Consider the following 19965-nt stretch of genomic DNA (forward strand, 5'->3'; position numbering starts at 1 on the left):
AGTCGACAATTTTGATGTGGTTCAATCCTATTAAGCGTAATGGAAAAATCATATGTAGTAAGTTCAAAAGGCTTCTCCTATTCAGAGTGCATTGATTGGGTATGCAAAAGAGGCTTTGAATTTTTAGAGGCCACTCAGTCATTTACATCCTTGTAATCTGCTACCGAACAGATGTTTTGCTCAGTGCCAGCTGCTGCTCGTGTATAAGCACGTTTCACATCTTGTCTGTTTTCAGTAGAGGGAAACAGTCTGTGAGATAATGGGATATCCAACCAGTTGACAGTAGTTCTCTCTCTTTGGTTACAGAACATGGCCATTGGTTCAAAAACAAGAGCCCAACTAAAGCATGACAGTGTATATTCCATATCCCGGTTCCATTACTTTCCCCTCCATCGCATTTGCCCAACCCCATGTCTCCTCTCTTCCCCTTGTGTCATGCGAACATCACCTCCAGCACTCAGGGGGGCTTCAAGTCCGCTGTGGAGTGTAGTTCATTTAACAATTGGCTCCAGTCTACCACTACCCCATCTTCCAACATCGGGTACCCGGGTCCGCTGCAGAATATCTAGCTCTGCCATTCCCCACCTACGGATGTCTTCCATCCATCCATCCATTGCATCAGAGACGGGCCCTGGGGTTTCTTCCATGCTATGGCCACCCTCCTTTTGGCTAATATCTGCATAAATTGAGCTAATCGCTTCCCCACTTTGACGTTTTCCACTTGGTAGTAGCATTTATATACACACTCTTGGGGTGCATTCGAAACTGGAACCCCAGTAGCTTATTGATCTTTGACACCAGTGATTGCCAAAAGCCTGTAATCACCAAGCATCCCCACATCACGTGCCAGATCCCTGCTGGTCCAGTCCCACATCTCAGACAATTTGCATTCAAAGTGTTATTCATTGCGTGTAATTTCACGGGAGTTACATATACCCTATGCAGGACATAGAACTGTATCAATAGAAATCTGGCATTTCTTGAGACCTTTCGTATCTGCTTCCCCATTGCCCCCCAATCTGCTTCTGAGATCTGTTCCCCCATATCTTTTTCCCACTTACCCTTAACCGCCAGCCCCTCCAGAGGAAACCGCTCCCGTAGTGCCTGATACATTCGAGAGATCCTAGCCCTCCCATCCCCCTGTGTCAGCAGCACCTTTATTAATGCGTTTTTAGCAAATTTCTCCAGGATGTGCGCCTATATTCTTGCTAGGCGCTTAATTAACCATTGCCCCATAGGCTAGGAACTGCCCTCTAGAGATCCCATATCGTTGTCTCCATTCCTCAAACGGCATCACCTTTCCTCCTTCAAACAAAGCCCACACTGAATCACTCCCCCTGTCCATCAACCTCCAGATCCCCACTCTTTGTATAGCCAACCAAAGTCCCGAGTCTGTGCACCACAGAGATTTGTGCTACAGAGTCCCAGCACCTGCCTACTCCTTAAATGTTTTTTCAAAATCTCCCACACTACCCGGAATACCATTGTGGAGCCCTTCCCCTCCACCCCCCGACGGTCCCCCACAGCAACACCACTGCACTTTGCAGTTGTGCTGCCATAAAATACCAGTCATAATTCAGAAAATTAAGGCCCCCTTCTTGGCGCGGGTGTCGCAGCGTTGCTAATGAGATGTTTCGACTCCCCGAATTACACAATAGCTCTCCAACCTGTTCATCTATCATCTTAAAGAAGACCTTCTTTATGGTATATGGGATGTTGGTAAAATAGTAAAGGAGTCTCGGGAGGATGACCATTTTGCATAATGCTACTCTACCCATCAGTGACAATGACAGTTTCTTCCAGAATTGGACTGAGTCCCCTATCCCTGAGAGTGCCCTACCCATATTATATACAAATGTCTCTTCAATACTGTGAAAGATCTGAATGCCCAGGTACCGAAACGACTCGCCCTCCCATCTGAGTCCCCAGTTTGAGAGGGCCACAAGGTCCCGACTGCGGAGATACCATAGTGGGAACAACCAAAGTTTTTCTCTGCCAATGCGGAAGCCAGATAATTTCCGAAAGTTGCTCAGTACTTCTAATAAAATTGGTAGGTTGTCTAGCGGGTTTCCCACGTTCAGCAGCCAGTCGTTGGCATACAGAGAGATCACATGTCCTATCCCTCCTGCCAGAATGCCTGCATCCCCCATTTCTGCCCCAAGATACTTTGCTAGTGGTTCCAGTACCATTGAAAACAATATTGGGGAGATCAGGCATCCCTGCCGCGTCCCTCACCCAATCATTTGTCTTTACTCTTGCCATTGGTCTGATATACAGGAGTCAGAGCCACCAGCATATATTGTCCCCAAACCCATAGGCTCCCAACACTCAAAATAACCATTCCCATTCTACAGAATCAAAGGCCTTCACGGCATCAAATGAGGCCAATGCCATGTCCTCCCGAGAATTCCGAACCTAGGTCATTACATGATGCAGCCGGTGGAGATTCATTATTGTGCTCTGTCCCTCTATGAATCCACACTGGTCCAGATCTACCAGCTGTGGGGCCACTCCGGATAATCTGGTAGCCAACACCTTACCGGGAATTTTCGCATTGACATTTAACAATGAAATCAGGCGATAGGGGTTCTTTATGCTCCTTTAATAGAACTGTTATTATCGCTTCTTGCATCGAGTCTGGGAGAATCCCTGCCTCAAAGGCCTCATCATAGACTTACATAAGTCGGGGGACCAGTAACTCCTCCAACCTGCAGTAGAATTCCACCGGGAGTCTGTCAACTCTCAGAGCTTTCCACTTCCCCATCGTCCACAGTGCCCCCTGTGTTTTGTTATCTTCAATTGGTTCATCTAGCTTCTTCCGGACATCGATCACCATGGATCGGTAACTGTGCCATGTCTAAAGGTTTCCGTGCATCATCATCCGAGTACGTCTCTTCACTTGTGTACAAGGATTGATACAAGTGTTGAAAGGTTTTATTGATCCCCGCCCTGAGTGGTGGTTGGTCAACTCCCCAGTTTCCCGTCTAATTTGAGTTATGGTATGCCGAGGCTGTTCCCGCCGGATCAGCCAGGCCAATAATCTCCCTGCCTTGTCCCACTCACTGTGAATCTGCATATCTCTCTGACTCCCATCGAATTTGGAAGGTGAGTCCTATGCTTGCCAGTGAGATGCAAAGCGTCGGCTAGTTCTGTCCCTCTACCCCGTCCCACCACTATTTCCTGTTCCAAGTTGGTTATCTCCCTTTCCAGTTTCTGCAACTTCTCTTGCAGGGTCCTCCTGACCTCTATTGATTTAGCTATACAAATTCCCCTAGCCGTGACCTTGAATGCTTCCCAAAGGGTTAACTTGGAGTCCCTCTTGGGATACTTTTTGTTCTTCTTATTTTGACTGATTAGTTAAGGTTTCCTTAGAAGTCTCAAGCTCAACATAGCACCAATCGGAAGGAATCAAATTGTTTTGCTTTATTTTCCTAGCCAGCTTTGTGAGCCCAGAGTTACAGCTTCTATTTTAACCTTCAGGTGAATTGTGATTCATTTTCTTTTTCTTCGACTTGGTCGGTCTTTTCCATGCCCTCTTAGATTTCTTTGATTTTTCAGAATTGAGTAGTTCACACTGTGTGTTCTCAACCACTTCTAACATCAGCAGTCTCGGTTTCTTGTCATTCCTCGGTGGTAGTGATGTCAATTGTGTTTTATGTAAGTCATTAGATCGATCGTAAGGTTACATCAATTAAATCGCCCTTTTCAATTCTGATTCCCTCCATAATGTGACAAGCTACATTACTTAAAACAGTTTTAATGCCTAGATGTTTAATTATTGCTTTTAATATTGCGCATGTTTCCTTAATTCTTGAGGTGACTTTTCGCAGTGATTGACTAAGGTGGTTAATAAGTAGTCAAGAGCTTGCAATTTCAGGGGTGGGGGGAGATATACGAGGTTCAGTAGAGCGGCACTTATGGAGAAAAGACCCAATCTTTTATTAATGGGTAAATGTTCCTCTGTATATTTGCCAGCCTCGGTTGTATTTATATTTGCAGACTGTTCCTGTGTTTCATTTTCTGGACCAGCCCGTTCCAATTCCGTGCTCACTATGGAATCTGGGTTCGCCATGGTGAAATTCAGAATGGATAGCGCAGGAAGCTTTTCCCCAAAAGAGCAAACATGTCATTATGCACATCAATTTCCGCATGAGGTACTGTACGGCAGGATTTTTGTTATTGATTTGCATAGTCATCGGATCCCCTCTTTGTTTATATCCTATTTCCATCCGTGAAGGGTAGTCTTCCAATGATTCTATAATGGATTCTGTTAGTTGGCACCGTGACGAATCGAGGGATTTTGTCCCATCTCCGCAAACGGGAGGCTCCCTCTTTGAGGCTAGGGAGGGTAGCCTGCTTTGCAAGACACTCCCATGGGGTCTGGGGAAGTGGGACTCCTACTTAGATCAGGACTCCTGTTCCGGTGAGGAACTCCCTAAGACATTTCCCTTTGTGGCTTATATGCGACCTTCAAATATGAAGAACACTATAGAAGCCAGGGACTTGGCAGAGGACAAAACTAAAATATACATTTTCGAACAAGAAAGAGGATCTGTCTCTTTAATGAGAGACCTCCATATAACTGTGACAAGTAGACTGAAAAGGGATCATCACATGCTTAGAGGTGAAGTCCTGTGAGAGAGCAGAGAGCGTAAGCATGAGAAGCCCCTTACGGCGTCACACCTGTGCACAACCCTTTCGTGGCGGGCAGAGCACCCATCCAACGACGCCGAAACCATAATGCTGAGGAAACAGTGAAACATTTGCTTACCCGCAGTCATACCTGATCCAAGGCAGAGGACCGAGAGCAGGACGGCGGCAGAGTTGAGAAGACGGAGAAGCAGAGAAAACTAAGATAACCTGAGCCAGTACTGGCCCCAGTGACGTTCCCCTGCAGAATCAAAGGTAACAGGGAGAGCAGGAGAACCGGTGAGGCTGTCAGTGAATCGTTATGAAGCTGGAGAAACTTGTCCCAGTAGAATTGACCAGACATTGAATTTAAAGTCAATAAAATTGATCTGTGTTAATGTGAGAAAGAGAATCCCCCAATAAATCTGAAAGGGATTTCTGTGATCAGGGCACAAATACCCTGGGAAGAGGGACACACATCACATGAGTCCAGAAGTGAAAAGTGGAGAATATCAGAGATAATGCTATGAATACAAAGATAAGCCATGTGAACCATTTAAAGAGAGACACCTACCAGAGTACAAATACCTTGGGAAGAGGGGCAAACACCCCTTAAGTTAAGAAGTAAAGAGAGGATAATAACAGAGAGAGAGAGAATGCTATGAACTGGGAAGAGAAGCCATGTGAACCACCTAAGAGAAAAAATACTCAGAGTAAACCACCCAAGGAGAGCGCAACTCCTAAGACCCAAAAAAACGCTTTCATAGCAAGGAAGATATAGGTTACCAAACTCAAAAAGGCATAGCAACCTGAATCCGAGAAGAATAAAGAGATGAAAAGGGGAGTATTGGAGAACTATCCTAAAGAGGAAGAAAGACCCAAAGACACTGTGAAAGTGTGTCAAGAACTGATACAGAAAGGGACAGGAGACTATTTAAGAATAGCTTGCTGAAAAGAAATTGTGAAGAGAAGAAGAGACATTGCCAAAATACAATCAGGAGAAGGGAGGCATTCTCCTGATCTTATTTAAGTTAGTTAGATTAGTGGTAGGGTCAGTTAGAACTAGTTTTTGGACAGTGTACTGAAACTTTATGATGACTGACAAGCACCTTAGTTATTTACATAAGCAGGAAACCGCCAAATAGCAATTGGTAGAGATAGGCCTTATATTTGTTATTTAATGAATAACCAATTGAAAGGTCCTCAGTGTCCGCGTCCTCCCATCTGACCGCCACAGCAGCTAGACAAGCAATAGGGGTAGATAATTGATATTTATATGACATGTTCTTTGTAACTTTAGGTAACTCCGAAAAATAATGAGTTATTTTTCCATTAGAGCTGCTGGAAGCCAGCCATGGCCTTTCTGTGCTATTGATCGTGTTCATTTTTATTCTGTCATTCTGCTGATCGTATGAGTGTGTGGAGGCAGATTTAACAGTACTCTGTATGGCCAAAGCACTGTGGCACCTCCACGTTGGTCACTTGCAAACCGAGGTTCTCCATTACTCCTGAATCTGCCTCTGCGCACAATGGCGATGCGCTTTACGTGCTTCACGCTTGGCTCCTGCGTCGCTGCTGCGCAGCAATCCCCTTAAGCGCTCTGGCAGCAGGAGCTGTTCAAAGGGCTACACCCCACAGTCACCACTTGAGGTGAATGTAAAGTCAATCAGAGGTCCAATGCTCAGTAAACAGCCTAATGTTCACCTTTTTCTAAATCAAAGTAATCTTCCTTCTAGCCCCCAAAGCCACATACCTTTTTCCGACCCCATTATCATTTCACTCAGCCCACCTAACAGAATTCCCCAAGGCTTGCAACTTCAGAGTCTTTGTCAATAGCAAACTAAAGCATGAACATTCATTACTTCTGCTGTTCTGGGTGCCAGGTTCAACCTAGTTAAAACACGTAAATTCCCCCCTGCCTCAACTACCTCTCTGCTAAAACCTTGATTTCCATTCTTGACTTCGCCCTTCTTGACAATAGCTCTGGACTCCTCTTAATCCTTCCCTTCTTCTCTTCTATCTCCATCCCCTTCACCAAAGAGCTACATTTTACAACTCTTACTCTATACAACTTCCTCTGTTCTCTCCTCCTCCATCCACCACCTCAACATTTGATGGCTTTCCATGCAAGAGCTATCCTTCAAAAACCTTCTCATTGCATTTAAATCTATTGCCATCCAATCCCTTCCTGGCTAACTCTCCCTTTACTACTCATCTCCCACACTGGTCTCAAGCCTTGCTTAATGTTTCAGATCCCAATCCTGGCTATGCTTCCACTCCTTCCCTCCTTCCCCCTTCTTGCTTCCCAACACTGGAACTTCCTACCCCTGATATTCTGAACAAAACTTAAATACAGGCCTTCAACACTGCTTTGAAAAATCTCTTTCCATCAACGGCGGGGCACATGTGTCCTAGATTGGCATCATACCTACCCCAATACCAACCTCACCCTCATGGTAGACACATGTCAATAATGTACCCTCAGTGTGTCACTTTCCCACTGGTATCTTCCTTCTTCACCACCTGGACCAAGGTTACTAATTGCTATCAAATATTGTAAAGCACTGTGCAAATTGATTACTCCACTTGCTGTTGTTTTGCATATTTACAGTGTTTCTAATGAAAGCGTTCGCCTTTCTCTTCAATAGCTACAATAATGAGTTCTTAAGTGATCACCAGCTGATGCTGCAGCCTCTTAAAGGGTTGTCAACAGATAGGTAGTTATCCTTACCAAGAACGCTAGATTAAACATCAATTAAAATCAATTTACAGCTGACAGTAACTTCTACGTTTTGTTGAATTATGTTTTGTTTCCATTGAGGAACACATTTAAAAACATAAATCCCAATCTATGTACCTCATACTCACCTACTGCATGTTCTGGATTGAGAAGGGAAATATTCAGAAGCACAAAATAAGAGTGTATATCCCTACATGTTGTACATTATTGGATTCTGTAAATTGGGTGACTTATTTTCGGAGGGAAATCGGGACCACATGCTTTGCTGGCTCTTTTTCTTTCTGAAATGGAGCTCTCTGCAGGTAAGATATTTTAGTAGGTTGTGTGCCACATCAAGACACGACTAATACATGCAATCACATGTTCAAGTCTAACGGTTGATAAATTAAAGGTCAATGATCTGGGTAAAAAAATAAAATCGAACACATAAGCACAATTAGACGAATGCATGTGTTTCCTGATGTATTAATGATCACTAACAATATTAACCTCAGTAAAGGAGCACATTGAGGCCTTTAGTTCCAAGCATACCATCACAAATGCTTTAGTGACATTTCCAATACTTTTAGCACTAAAGCGCGTTCGTTCCTAAAAGATTTTACAAGACTTGTTTTTCACATATTTTCAAAACAAGTGTTTATATGCGTAGAATAGTGCAGCATGGCATACAGTGCACTCAGAGAGACTGCTCTAAAAACATCAATACTTTCATACATATGCACGTAAGCTCGCATCAATTATATTAAGGCCAGTCTACTTAATTTTAAAAGCAATTAAATCATAGTAGGTTGGTTGTGTTCTGCATTTTTATGTTTCTTTCTAAGTTCTTTTTCTTTTGCATTCCAGGCTCGAGAACCCATCAAGCTGAGTGAGTTGAAGTCTGAGCTGTCTCCACGAATCTCAGCCGAAGATCTGATTGACTTGTGTGAGTTAAGTGGACCAAGTCACGTCAAGGCCCTCACAAAGAAAACCAAGTCTAGCAAGCCGAAACTGCTTGTGGTTGACATTAGAAACAGTGAAGAGTATCCTTTATAAGAGTGTCTCAACCGTACACATTTTATGTTCATCTTTCTGTATCACAGTTACATTCTTTTAGGAATTGCATTGTATCCAAACCAATTAAGAAATGTGTTTTTTCCCAATTTAGCAAGAGACATGCATTCAACCTTTCCTCAGAAGATAGCCAGCAACCTTCCGAAGCAAGCCATCCCTTCTCTTATCCGTTTGATATTCCTTCTGCTGCCATCACTACATTTTCTTAATCTCTTCGTCTGCCCCTCTCTCACGTTTATGTATTGATTACTTTTCAAATTCATATATTTTGTAAATAAGGTTTTTTATTTTTAACATTTTTTTAATTGTTTTTTTACAACAACAAAACATAACCAACACACCCGACATTTCCAATTACATGCTTCTTAGCTTACATTTACATGTTATTTATTGCGGTCTCGCCCCCCCTCCCTCCACTTTAACTCGAGCTTCCACCTCAGTCCCTTAGATTTCCATTTTATTGGGGTTAGTCCCCTTCATCTTCCTCGGATGTGTCATGTTCACTGGATTCGGCATGGGAGGATCCCGACAGTGTAGCTACCATTTGTCTCCATGCTGTTAGGGGTCCTACTTCATCCTCCACCCCCCCCCCCCTCTGTTGGCTGCCTCGTACCATGCTACTGTCTCGGCTTCTGCCCATTTCAGGAGATTGTTCCATCTCTAGTCTGGGTCTGTGTGCTGCTTTCCAGCCCATGCTATTCTCCTTTTGGCCAGAATGTATGCCAGGTCCTTCAGTTTACTAACATGTTTTAGGTTGCGTGGTCTGGGCAATCCCCCCCCCCCCCATCATGCATGCCCAAACAGATTCCACCTCTAGCCTAATTCCCTTTTCTGATAGCCGTAGCCTAACTTCCTCCCAGAATTTTCCCACCTCCGGGCACGCCCAAAACATGTGGATCATCCCAGCATCCACCTCCCTGCACTTGGGTCATTTCTGTGCATCTGTATTACCAGGGCTTTAAGTGGGCCGGGGCCTGCAGGGGCTGGGCCCCGGCAGGCTCTGGAATTTCGTTTTGAGGTGGGGCCCTGCCTGGGCCCACTAATCTCCCCTGGCAGCCCCAGCCACTACACGAAAGGCTTGTTTTCTACAGCCTGAAGCTCTCGCTCGTGTGCGAGAGCTTCAGGCTTAAAAAAAAAATGCCTTTCAGCCATAATGGTGGCGCCGCACCTGCGAGGCATCCCTTTAATCAAGGGATCCCTGTAGGCCGGCGCCACCATTATAGAGGAAACGTGAGGCCGCTGGAAGCAGAGGCCTTGCTTTCTAAATACTGAAGCTCCCGCGGATTCGCGGGAGTTTCAGTATTTAGGAAAAAGGCCTCTGCTTCCAGCGGCCTCACCCTTTCAACCTTAATGGTGACGCTGCCCCTCCCCAGCTGGCGAAGGGCAGCGCCACCATTAAGGCTGAATAGGCGACGTGCTGTCCCCTGCCAGACAGCCTATAAAATATAAATGCAGAGATCAGCACCCTCTCTTCACTGGGAGAGGGTGCTGATCTCTACAAAAGGCTGCCTGGCAGGGGTGCCAGTAGCCCATTGAGGCGGGGCTCGTCAAGGGGGCGTGGCCTAACGGGCCAGCAGGACCCCCGCTGTTAGGCCACACCCCCTCGATGAACCCCGGCTCGATTTGTAGTGCCACTTAAGGCACTGTGTATTACTGAACCTGGCGATCCTTTGGGGGGGTCATGTATGCCCTGTGGGTGACATATAACTGAATCTGCTGCAGCCTCGCATTCCTAGACACCTTTTTATATCATCTCTGGGCTCTATCCCACTGTCCGTCTCACATAGGTTCTCCCGCTTCCTCCTCCCAGTCTCGTCTCAATTGGAGCAACTCCTTACCCACTCTATACATCACCAGTTCATAGATCCGGGATACTTCGTGCCCTCCCTCCGAGATGTCATACGTCGTTTCTATGGCAGTGTCGGTTTGTTCTGCTAGTACTACCTCGGACCACGTTTCCTTTACCCGTTTGATTATTCTGGTATGTGTGATATATTGCCCCGTATGTACCCCAGTTTCCTCCACTATCCCTTGGAAGTCCAGTGCCTTACCCTCTTGCCATATATCTCCTAAGGTCGCTAGGCCTACTGGCTCCCAGTATTTGCGGATCCCCTTCCTCAGTTGCTCGTCCAACCCGCATAGTGCAACAAGTGGCACCTGCGGGGAGCATGGAGTCGGGTTCCCCACAGCTCGGCACGCTTTGCGCCATATCTTCCAGCCCAGTTCCAGCAATCTTGATCACCCCTGCAGCTCTGGTTTGGGTAGCCATACCAGTTATTTTGTAAATAAGGTTATTTGTATTGTGTCAGTGCCATCCACACCAACAGCTATTTTTGGTAATGGGAGTATGTGCAAGAGTTAGTCCCGCTATACTGAATTGGTGTACAACAGTTTATTTTAAACTGATAATTTTTAACTGAGAATGATCTCCATGAATCCACGCTTACAATAAGTTTAAAGGAAAAGGTGTAACTACGAATGCTGATGCTTTTCTCAGCACTGGCCTTCATGTGCTGCTGAATATTACTGCCACATTTGCCAGTGTCAGAGGTCTGTACTCTTCTACGAGTCTATGTGGCACGTAGAAATGGGCAGACCTTCCCAGTAGTCACTGTGCAACCTCATAACAAAACTCAGACCAAAGGAAGATGTCCTTAAAGTGAGAGCTCTTCGAGAAAAACGCACTAGGCAGAAAAAACCTCCAGATTACAGCAGCCATTTGATGCATCATCATAGGTCCACACCAGTAGATTTACAGCACGATGCCATAGAATCACTTCGATGTAGGTGACGTAACCATCGAAGTTGATATTGTAGGCCCTTCCTGACTGGCTTTCTTTTCTACCTCCAAATAGCAACCATACAAGAAGGAAGCCTGCAAGCTCAATGGTCGCTTAGGAACCTTCTCAGCCATCTCATTGCAGTCAAGCAATCGCTATTAACAGCAGCAGCCAGCTCTCATTCCAGTTTCTGCAAATCTCAGTGTCTGTGAACCTGCATGCCTCAATGAGTGAAACAGCATGCCGAATGAGCAGGAATGTATTGTGAACCATGACACCCATACCGGTGGACCCCCTGAATATCACTGTCCTCTGCCCTAATGCTGCCTGCCACCAGCAAATAATACATATCTATTTCATGTCATCTACCAACAAAGAACCTGCCAAATAACAAGAACCTCACAGCCCTACTTACTCCTTTGTTGCTTGTAGCATTGTTTGGGGCAGAAGAACTCTCCTTCACTCTGACCTCTTCATCCACAAAACCATGCTGGCCTCCATTTCATGTCCGAGCATACTGCAACTGAGGTGTTAGTCTACCACTCACTTGCTCCCTAATTCAACTAAGTTGCATGAAGTGAGTGTTAAAAAGAATGACAACAACAGCCCAATGATATTCTGGGCTGTGCATGTGCACAGGGTAGAGGGTGCCTTTCAATGCATCCCAAGCAGTAGATTACAAGACATGGGGCTAAGGGCTGCCAGATGATCTGTGACGACAGCAGTTATTTCCCTGCTTTGTGCCCCCAATTCTGTGATCAGTTAAAGGGGCTTCCATTGCCTTGTCCTGTCTCTCCATGTCACATGCAAGGGTCAGGCTGGATAAGCACAGCTTTGTAACCATTCCTAGCATGAAGGCACAAACAAGGATAGGGTTGGTGAAAAGAATCCCTCAGCATTGAGTGTCTCCCCCCCTACCTCCCTCCCCACCACCATCCCTGGCATTCCTGTCCTTCTGCTCTGATTGAGATGGCTATCACAGATTAAGTTACCCTCCCTTTGCCCCTGCACCCCGTTGTCGTGTTCCCACCTCTTCGGGGACTGGAACAATTGTAGCGGAAGGCAAGATGCATCAGTAATTTGAATGTGTGTGTTTGTCTTTGGGCATGTGTGGTCATATGTGTGGGTATGGTTCAGAGAGGGCATGGATAACTGACTCATAAGTAGCCCCACAGAACAGGCATTCTTCACTCTCATTTAGTTGCCATAATTTAGTACGTGGCACCAAAGGGAGTGTCCCCAGCCTGAACCGTACATACATTACCCTTTCAAACGGCGGGCTAATCTGAACTAGATAGCTTTCAAAGTCTACTGCGATTTTATGGAAAAGGTACTCAGGGCCCAGCTCTGTTTGCTGCTTCTGCCAAGCGACTCCTGGATGTCACATACATGGTTGGTTTTCATCTTGAAATCTGATCATTCAAACTTAAGGGCGACTCCCATAGGCAATTCTTTTGCCCACGGTCAATAGGGTATCCTTTTTGTCTCTTACCCAGTCACGGTTCTTGCCCCCCACCCTGTGACATCAGATCAACCAGGGCTTCCCTTTGTAACTCGAGGCCCTCTGTGTGCCACAACCTTAGCCAATACAATACCGGTTTCAATGAGATAGTCACCAACTGGCATGACATCTAGCCCCATGCGCACACAGACTTATTATTCTTTGATCAATATGCATGTGTGTCTCTAAATATGTTTTTCCTCAGCTCTAATTAGTTTATTTAATTAATCCAAATATTTTTGCTTTATTTTTTATTGTTTTTGTGCTAGTATCATTTATTATTTAATCACTATTTGAATGAGTCGAGATGAATTCTCTCAAGATGCAAGCACGCAGGATATGCTGTTTGTGTCAATTGTGTCCATTGGTGCTCTTTTCACTCTCATGTCTTGGGTCCAGTCAGCATGCAGGACAAAGGGCCTCATTACAGGTTTGGTGGTATCTCTGCAGTAAATCCGTCAAAATACCACCAAATGGAATTACCGTTACTGCCACTTGGTATGGTGGAATTACCACTGGATTACAAGTGGTGGTAGGTGGTTTTAGACGGACCAAGGGAACCGTTCCTTCCGTGCATGCAGGACCATATGAAAACTGGTTTGAAGTGACAGGACCATGTGCATTTTTGACACGTGTTGTGATGATTAACAAACATTAATTGTACATTCTGTGTATTCTTTTTGTGTCTATTTTATTGGTACCAGTAGGTAATTCGTTATACCTAATCACGTCACCCAGGTAAGGGTTGGCTATGTCAATAATGAGTTGCCACCTTAATACTGAACTGGGTGGAAGCTGCATGTGGTAGGAATGTAACTTGTGTCAAACTTGTGTCAGCAATGTGATAAAATAATAGATGGAAGATTAAGGAAGGTTTGAACCAATGGCGGCTGTTGAATTTTTTTAACTGTAGGGATGTAAGTATGTGTTTCACATACGCCACAGCGACTGAGCCTGCACCAATCAAGGGGTGTTCGGGTGAATATTTTTTAAATAATGGGTTAAAACAGTGCATTTTAGAGCACACTTTTTAGTAAAGTTGGGTAAAAAGCCAAAATATTTGCAATTGGTTTTGAAGGGTAACTTGTTGAAAAATCCAATAGGTGCAAGTCAACAACAGTGCACAGGAGCATTTTTCCAACCCTTTTTCATGATGCTTTTTCCCACAATATCTGCCAGTATAAAACATTTTCATACTGGCTGTGCCCATACATTTCCATACTGGCTGCACCATTATACCCTAGTATTGCCATATATGAACATACTCATGTTTTCTTTTCACACAATGGCAGTAATGATACTATAAGAAAACATGTCCATGTTTGTTCTGCCAATATATGACAGTATCCCCACGTAAGAACATACTCCGGTTTGCTTTACCATTATAAATATATGCCAAAGCATGAAAACCTGTCCAACCTGGAGCATGAAAACCTGTCCAACCTGGCTGCCTTAAAATGTCAATCAAGCTACATAATAACACTTATCATACTTGCTTTAACAAAGATGCCCAATACAAAATGTCATACCACAATACGAAATGACTAGACTGGCTACATTGAAATGCCATTCTAACTACATAATAACACATGTGCTTGTTTTTGTTTTAATCAAAGATGCCCAATACAAAATGTCATGCCACAGTAAAAATAATACCACTGATCCTGCTTGTTCTATCAAAGATGCCCAATTCAAAATCTAATGCCTCAGAAAGAAGTGGTTAGACTGGTTGCATACAAAATGTCAGTCTTGTTTCGTAATAACACTTATCATGCTTTCTTTACCAAAGATGCCCAATACAAAATGTCATACCACAATAAGAAATGGCTAGACGCTGCATCGAAAGGCCAGTCAAGCTACCTATTAACACGTATCATGCCTGCTTAATCAAAGATGCCCAATACAAAATGTCATGCCATAGAAAGAATAATACCACTGATCATGCTTGCTTTGACAAACATAGAATGTCATACCACAATAATAAATGGCTAGACTGGCTGCATGCAAATGCCAGTGTAGGTACATAATAAGACTTAGAATGCTTGCTTTATGAACCAAGGCAAGTAAAGAAATTCTGTGCCAGCATCTTGCGCAGGCGTTGGAGGTACCAAGGCGCAGATGCATGTCAGGAACTGGGGTCCCACAGTACAGCCACAACTGTTTTTATTGAGCATAGATGCCCAGTAAAAACTACCATGCCTGCCCCCTGAGGCCCCAATCGCATCAGGGGGCGGGCATGGTAGTTAATGCCCGCACACATTAATTGTGTGCATGTGAAATGCTGGGGGGCCCAGTCATGGTATTTTTTACGGGGCATCAGATGCCCATTAATAAATAGCATTCCTTTCCCCATTGCCCTCCAGCACCTCACATGCACAGATAATCAATGATGTGTGAATGAGAGGCGCGGGGGAGCTTTTGGGTCAGGCATGACATTGCATGTGAGGCGTTTGCCAGCCCAGTCTGCTGGGATTCCTTTCTTTACTGGGCATACCCAGTAAGAAATGCCATACCTGCCCCTGGGCCCCAATGCCTCACACGCACACGATTAATGCGACTGCGTGTATTCGAGGTGCTGGGGGGCACAGGGGTCCAACATCGTATTTTTTGCTCGACATCTACATAGATGCCCAGTAAAAAGAATGATCTGCTTGTCCCCTGTTCCACACAGCGCCAAACACACACACTCAAAGTGATTATGTGTGTATGCAAGGCGCTTTGGGGCCCAGGGGAGCAGATATGGTATTTATTACTAGACATCTCTCAGATGTCTAGTAAGAAAATACCATGCCTGTTCCCTGGGCTCCACAGCGTCTAACACACACACACAATCAACATGATTATGCGTGTATGCGAGGAGCTGGGGTGCCCAGGGGGCGGGCATGGTATTTTTGATTAGACATTCTGATGGGTCCGAAATGTGAGGTGAACAACTTTTGGATGATTTCTCAAAATATGCCATTTTATTAAATCTTCCATTTCATCAAACGCCTCACTATCCCTACTCTGACGAGGATTTCCCTGCCTATCAAAACTAAAGGAAAACACTCTAACACGGGATATCTATCCCTCACACTTTAACATAAAATACACAAAGAATATATGGCAATTCACAACAATATCAACAGTTGTACTTCTGATGTATTCTGTCTCTGTTGGCAACCTGGGCAAACTCCCTTTCCCCAAGTTTCAAGTTAAATTCAGTTCCAATGTTCTACAAAAAGAAACAAGGAAATCCAGGATTTAAACAAAGTCTCAATTCAGTTCTTGGTTCCTTTAAAATGTCAAGATAAAGGTTTGTTTACCACAGTTCAACCAACATAGAGATTCCACTTCTTCTTTGAATAATGAAGGTCCACTTCATTAAATAGCATCAATGTCATTTCAGGCCGAGATGCTTTACTTCAGCTTATAAATGTGAAAGAAGAAACATAGTTCCTTATTATGACTCGATAGACACAACTTCTGATTAGGTTAATGAAACACAGCTTCAAGGTAAGATAATGAAACACAGTTTATATCTTGGTCAGGATGACTTCACAGCACTTCCTCTTCACCTGAACCACTCATATCAGGTTACCTTCTGTTAGCCTACACTCTGAGAGTCTACTCATCTGCCCCATAGAGTTCCACCTTCTTCTGTGCCTCTGAAGTTTGAAATCCACTGACAACCAAAAGTAATACCACAGCTTCAACAATTGGTTTCTGTGTAACTTTAAAACAGATAAGACAAGATTCACTTTAGTGCACCATAACACTGTAAAGTAAGCAACACACTCTTCTTCTGACATTCACTTTCCAGAAGGGCAGCCTCTTTGCCACTCCTGTTTGTCTGCAACAACCACCACCAAAATGCCTTGAGGATGCAATTCTCATTTTCCTCTCTTTACTTTGTCAATGTCAATTGTTTTAACTTTTAGAGAAAAATCCCAAGCAGTAAACGTCCATTTCCAACCTTGTCTTTGCCTCTTTGTATTTTTGTCAACCATAGTATTCTATTCATTGAACTTGCTGTCAGTCTCTTTTAGCTTTAGGCAATGCTTGTACACTCTTGGATGGGCAGTGCATGTATCCTCCTCAACCTAGAAGAATGCTTGCACCACTCTGTCTTTGGGAAAGGTTCATTTACTCTTGTTTAGGCCATCCTTAATTCCCTATTGGCTTGGGGCAATGCGTGTTCTCCTCAACTCACAATTATCAATGTATTAGTCACTTTGTTTCAGAGTAATATTATATTCAACCACTTTATAATTGACTCAGAGGCTAACCTTTGCCTCATGATCACTTTTAGTTATGCACAACCAGTCCTTTAATCGGTTTTCCGACATTTATATATTCAATTAAAGTGTTTCTCTGCGTTATGCTTTTACTCAAGAAAAGGGAATAAAGTTTTACTCACACACGAGTGCTACTTTTCATTCTTTCTCATTGTTCAGTTATCAATGGTTGCATTTTAACAGCTTTCACTCACACGTAAGTGATCCTACTGGATACTGTTGCCAGCCTGTATTCATGTAAGGGTTCAGCTTGCTCAGTTTCACTCACCGGCTTCTGTGTTACTCCCTTCACATGGTGCAGGACTTGAACTGCGTCTGACTTCTCTTGGGCTTACACTATTCCTCAGAGTAAGAGCTTCTCTAGGTCTCACGACCCTCAACTGCAAGACTCTTCTCAGCCACGGTCTCCAGCACGCCTTCCGCTGTGCAACCTCTGCACTTCACAGTTTGGGGAAACAGGGCCCGGGACAGGCAGCTGGAATCTGCTTGGTTAGAGTACCGGGGACCCTTCTGTTTACCCACTTCTGACTGTATTGCCAACAATGTGCCGTCTTTTTTCTGCTAACACTGCTGCTTCACCGACTCCAGCTACAGCTCCATCAAATCACCTGCATCCGAGGGGACCTTTTAAAGCTCTCAGCTTCCTTCAGTTGGAGGTCATTAGGCTTAATTTCCTGACTACTGCAGAAACATTGCTCTTCAATGCTCTTCCTCGTCCCAGTACTTAGGGGATTATGGGACTTGTAGTCCCAAACAGCAAAATTACGTTTTTTTAATTAACTTCTTAGTTTGAAATGCTGATCTAGCTTTCTGAAATACCTTTAAAGAAGATTCATTAGGATGTAAGTGGAAAGAGGAAGGCAGTTTGTTCAAACCATTATTTGTTTCCTTTCACTGCACCTTTGGGAGAAAGGGGGATTTTCAATCTTAGATACTTTAACTGGTATTCCTTTCCTGGTGATATTTATAAGTGTCACCCCACCTTTGCCCACATCAACTGACTTAATATGTGATTTCACTTTCAAATGCTGACGCTCATTCCACGGGATCTTACCACCACCCTGGGCCTTGTCTCGTGCCAGGCCAACTTGGAGGAGACTTTAGGCAGGGTTTTAGTGAGGGATCTCTAGGATTCATCACAACATCTGTTAGATGTCCAGTAAAGAAAATGCCATCCCTGTCCCCTGGACCCACAGTGCCAAACACATGCACACAATTGAAGTGATTATGTGTGTATGGAAGGCGCTGGTGTCCCAGGGGGACAGGTATGGTATTTTCTACTAGACATCTATCATAGATGTCAAGTAAAAAAATACCACCCCTATCCCCTGGGCCCCACATTGCCTTACAAGGAGGGCTTATTTTGGGCGGTGGGCAGCAGTATTGTGCAACAAAGGCATTTTTTAAATCAGCTCCACGGACCAGCACAAACACACACACATTGTGTGTGTTTGTCTGTGCTGGTGTACACACACACACATTTACATAACCTAACCTTCACACAAGCACCTATCATCATGCACTCACTCATAACACAAGCATTCACACATCCATACACATAATAAAATAATAAATAAATGAACATTCAAACACACACATTTATACAACAAACACACAGCAAGCACTCTCATTCAAACCAGCATCCATCATCCTATGTTCACCTAATATCACAAGCATGCACACATCAACTATTAATAATTTAAATAAAAAATACATGAACATAAACAAACTTGCCTTCTGCCACGGGTCCTGATGTTTCCTCTCCGGTGATCCAGCCCCTGCTAGCATGAACAGGAATCGGGAAGCTTCCTGGTTCCTGCACATGCGTGCAGGGGGCCAGAGTGTGGGTAAGCAGACACCCCACTCCAGCCGGCTCTGTCTGTATTTGCGAGGAGGCGCAGGAGCTCTCCCTTGCACATACAGACATGCAGTTCCTCAGCCAGCATTTCCAAGGAGCTATGCAAAGCCGGGGAAGCAAAACGCCCCCAGCCTTGCATGGCTCATTGAGCTTGCGCGGCTGGGGAACTGTAACTATCAAAGGGAAACAATGTTTCCCTTTGACAGTTCAGAGCGCTCCCTCAGCTGGAAAAAAACAGCTGAGGGAGCACTCAGCGTTTCACTGGGCTGGCTCCTCCATAATGCCCGAGAAGGGGCCAAGACCCGGGTGGTCGACGCGCACTCACCCATTATGGACGAGCTGCCCCTGGTTTGAACATGAAAAACTCTAGCAATCTCTATTGATGTATTGCACCGGGCACATCTTTTAGTAAAGTTACTAGAGGAAGACGGTTCTGAAGAAGCCGACCGCCACCGTCTTAGTGCAGATGAAACCGGTCGACCTAGTGTTGGGGATACGTAAAATTAGAAAAAGCACCCTGTTTTGATTGATCATGCAAGCAGGCCAAATGACCATTAGCGTCTTTACATATTGGAATTGAGGTCTTTGCATACCCACACAGGGAATAAGAGTCACGGATGAATAAAAAGTGAATAATAAATGAGTTCCCTAGAGAGGGTTCTCTGTTTTTATGATTTGTGTTGAGTGTCCTTATCTTTTTAATTAGTGTTGTCCGTAGTAGTACTGTGTAGTGGATGTCTGTACACACAATTTCCTTTTGAAAGAAACGTTTCCGAAAAAACAATGCCACAGAACGGATCTCGACTAAGAGAGTTCCAACTTAGAGTACCTTCATCTTTTCCTATCCACTATCTTAGATAGGCGGCACTTCACCGCTCGCTAAGGAAAGTAAGCAGCTTGGCAAAGGGCTGTTAGATTTCCCTGTCTCCTTTAAGAAGGTTATCTTAGCTTTGTGGTTTAAATTTTTGTCTGTAGAAGTTTTATGTGATGCAGGTGTCCTACCTTTTTCTTGTGTGATACAAATTGAGCGTAGGGCAGGCACTGTGTAGCTCAGTGGGTGGCCTCCATGTATTAGTAGGCGGTGTTAGTCCCCATTAATTGGGCTCCATAGTACCCCCGTGGGCGGT

At 44.4% G+C, this 19965-nt stretch overlaps 1 protein-coding gene across 11 annotated transcripts in view; it reads left to right on the forward strand.

The window, feature by feature from the left end:
- TBCK (TBC1 domain containing kinase) overlaps positions 1-19965 on the forward strand; it is a 2754978-nt gene that overhangs the window by 2584116 nt on the left and 150897 nt on the right. For all 11 annotated transcript variants that reach the window (XM_069630931.1, XM_069630933.1, XM_069630936.1 and 8 more), the window contains one exon: positions 8216-8391. In XM_069630931.1, the coding sequence (XP_069487032.1) occupies positions 8216-8391 (176 nt within the window). The remainder of the gene's footprint in view (positions 1-8215; positions 8392-19965) is intronic.

This window comes from Ambystoma mexicanum, chromosome 6q (assembly GCF_040938575.1).
Source record: "Ambystoma mexicanum isolate Mex_15411 chromosome 6q, UKY_AmexF1_1, whole genome shotgun sequence".
NCBI classification, from domain to species: Eukaryota; Metazoa; Chordata; class Amphibia; order Caudata; family Ambystomatidae; genus Ambystoma; species Ambystoma mexicanum.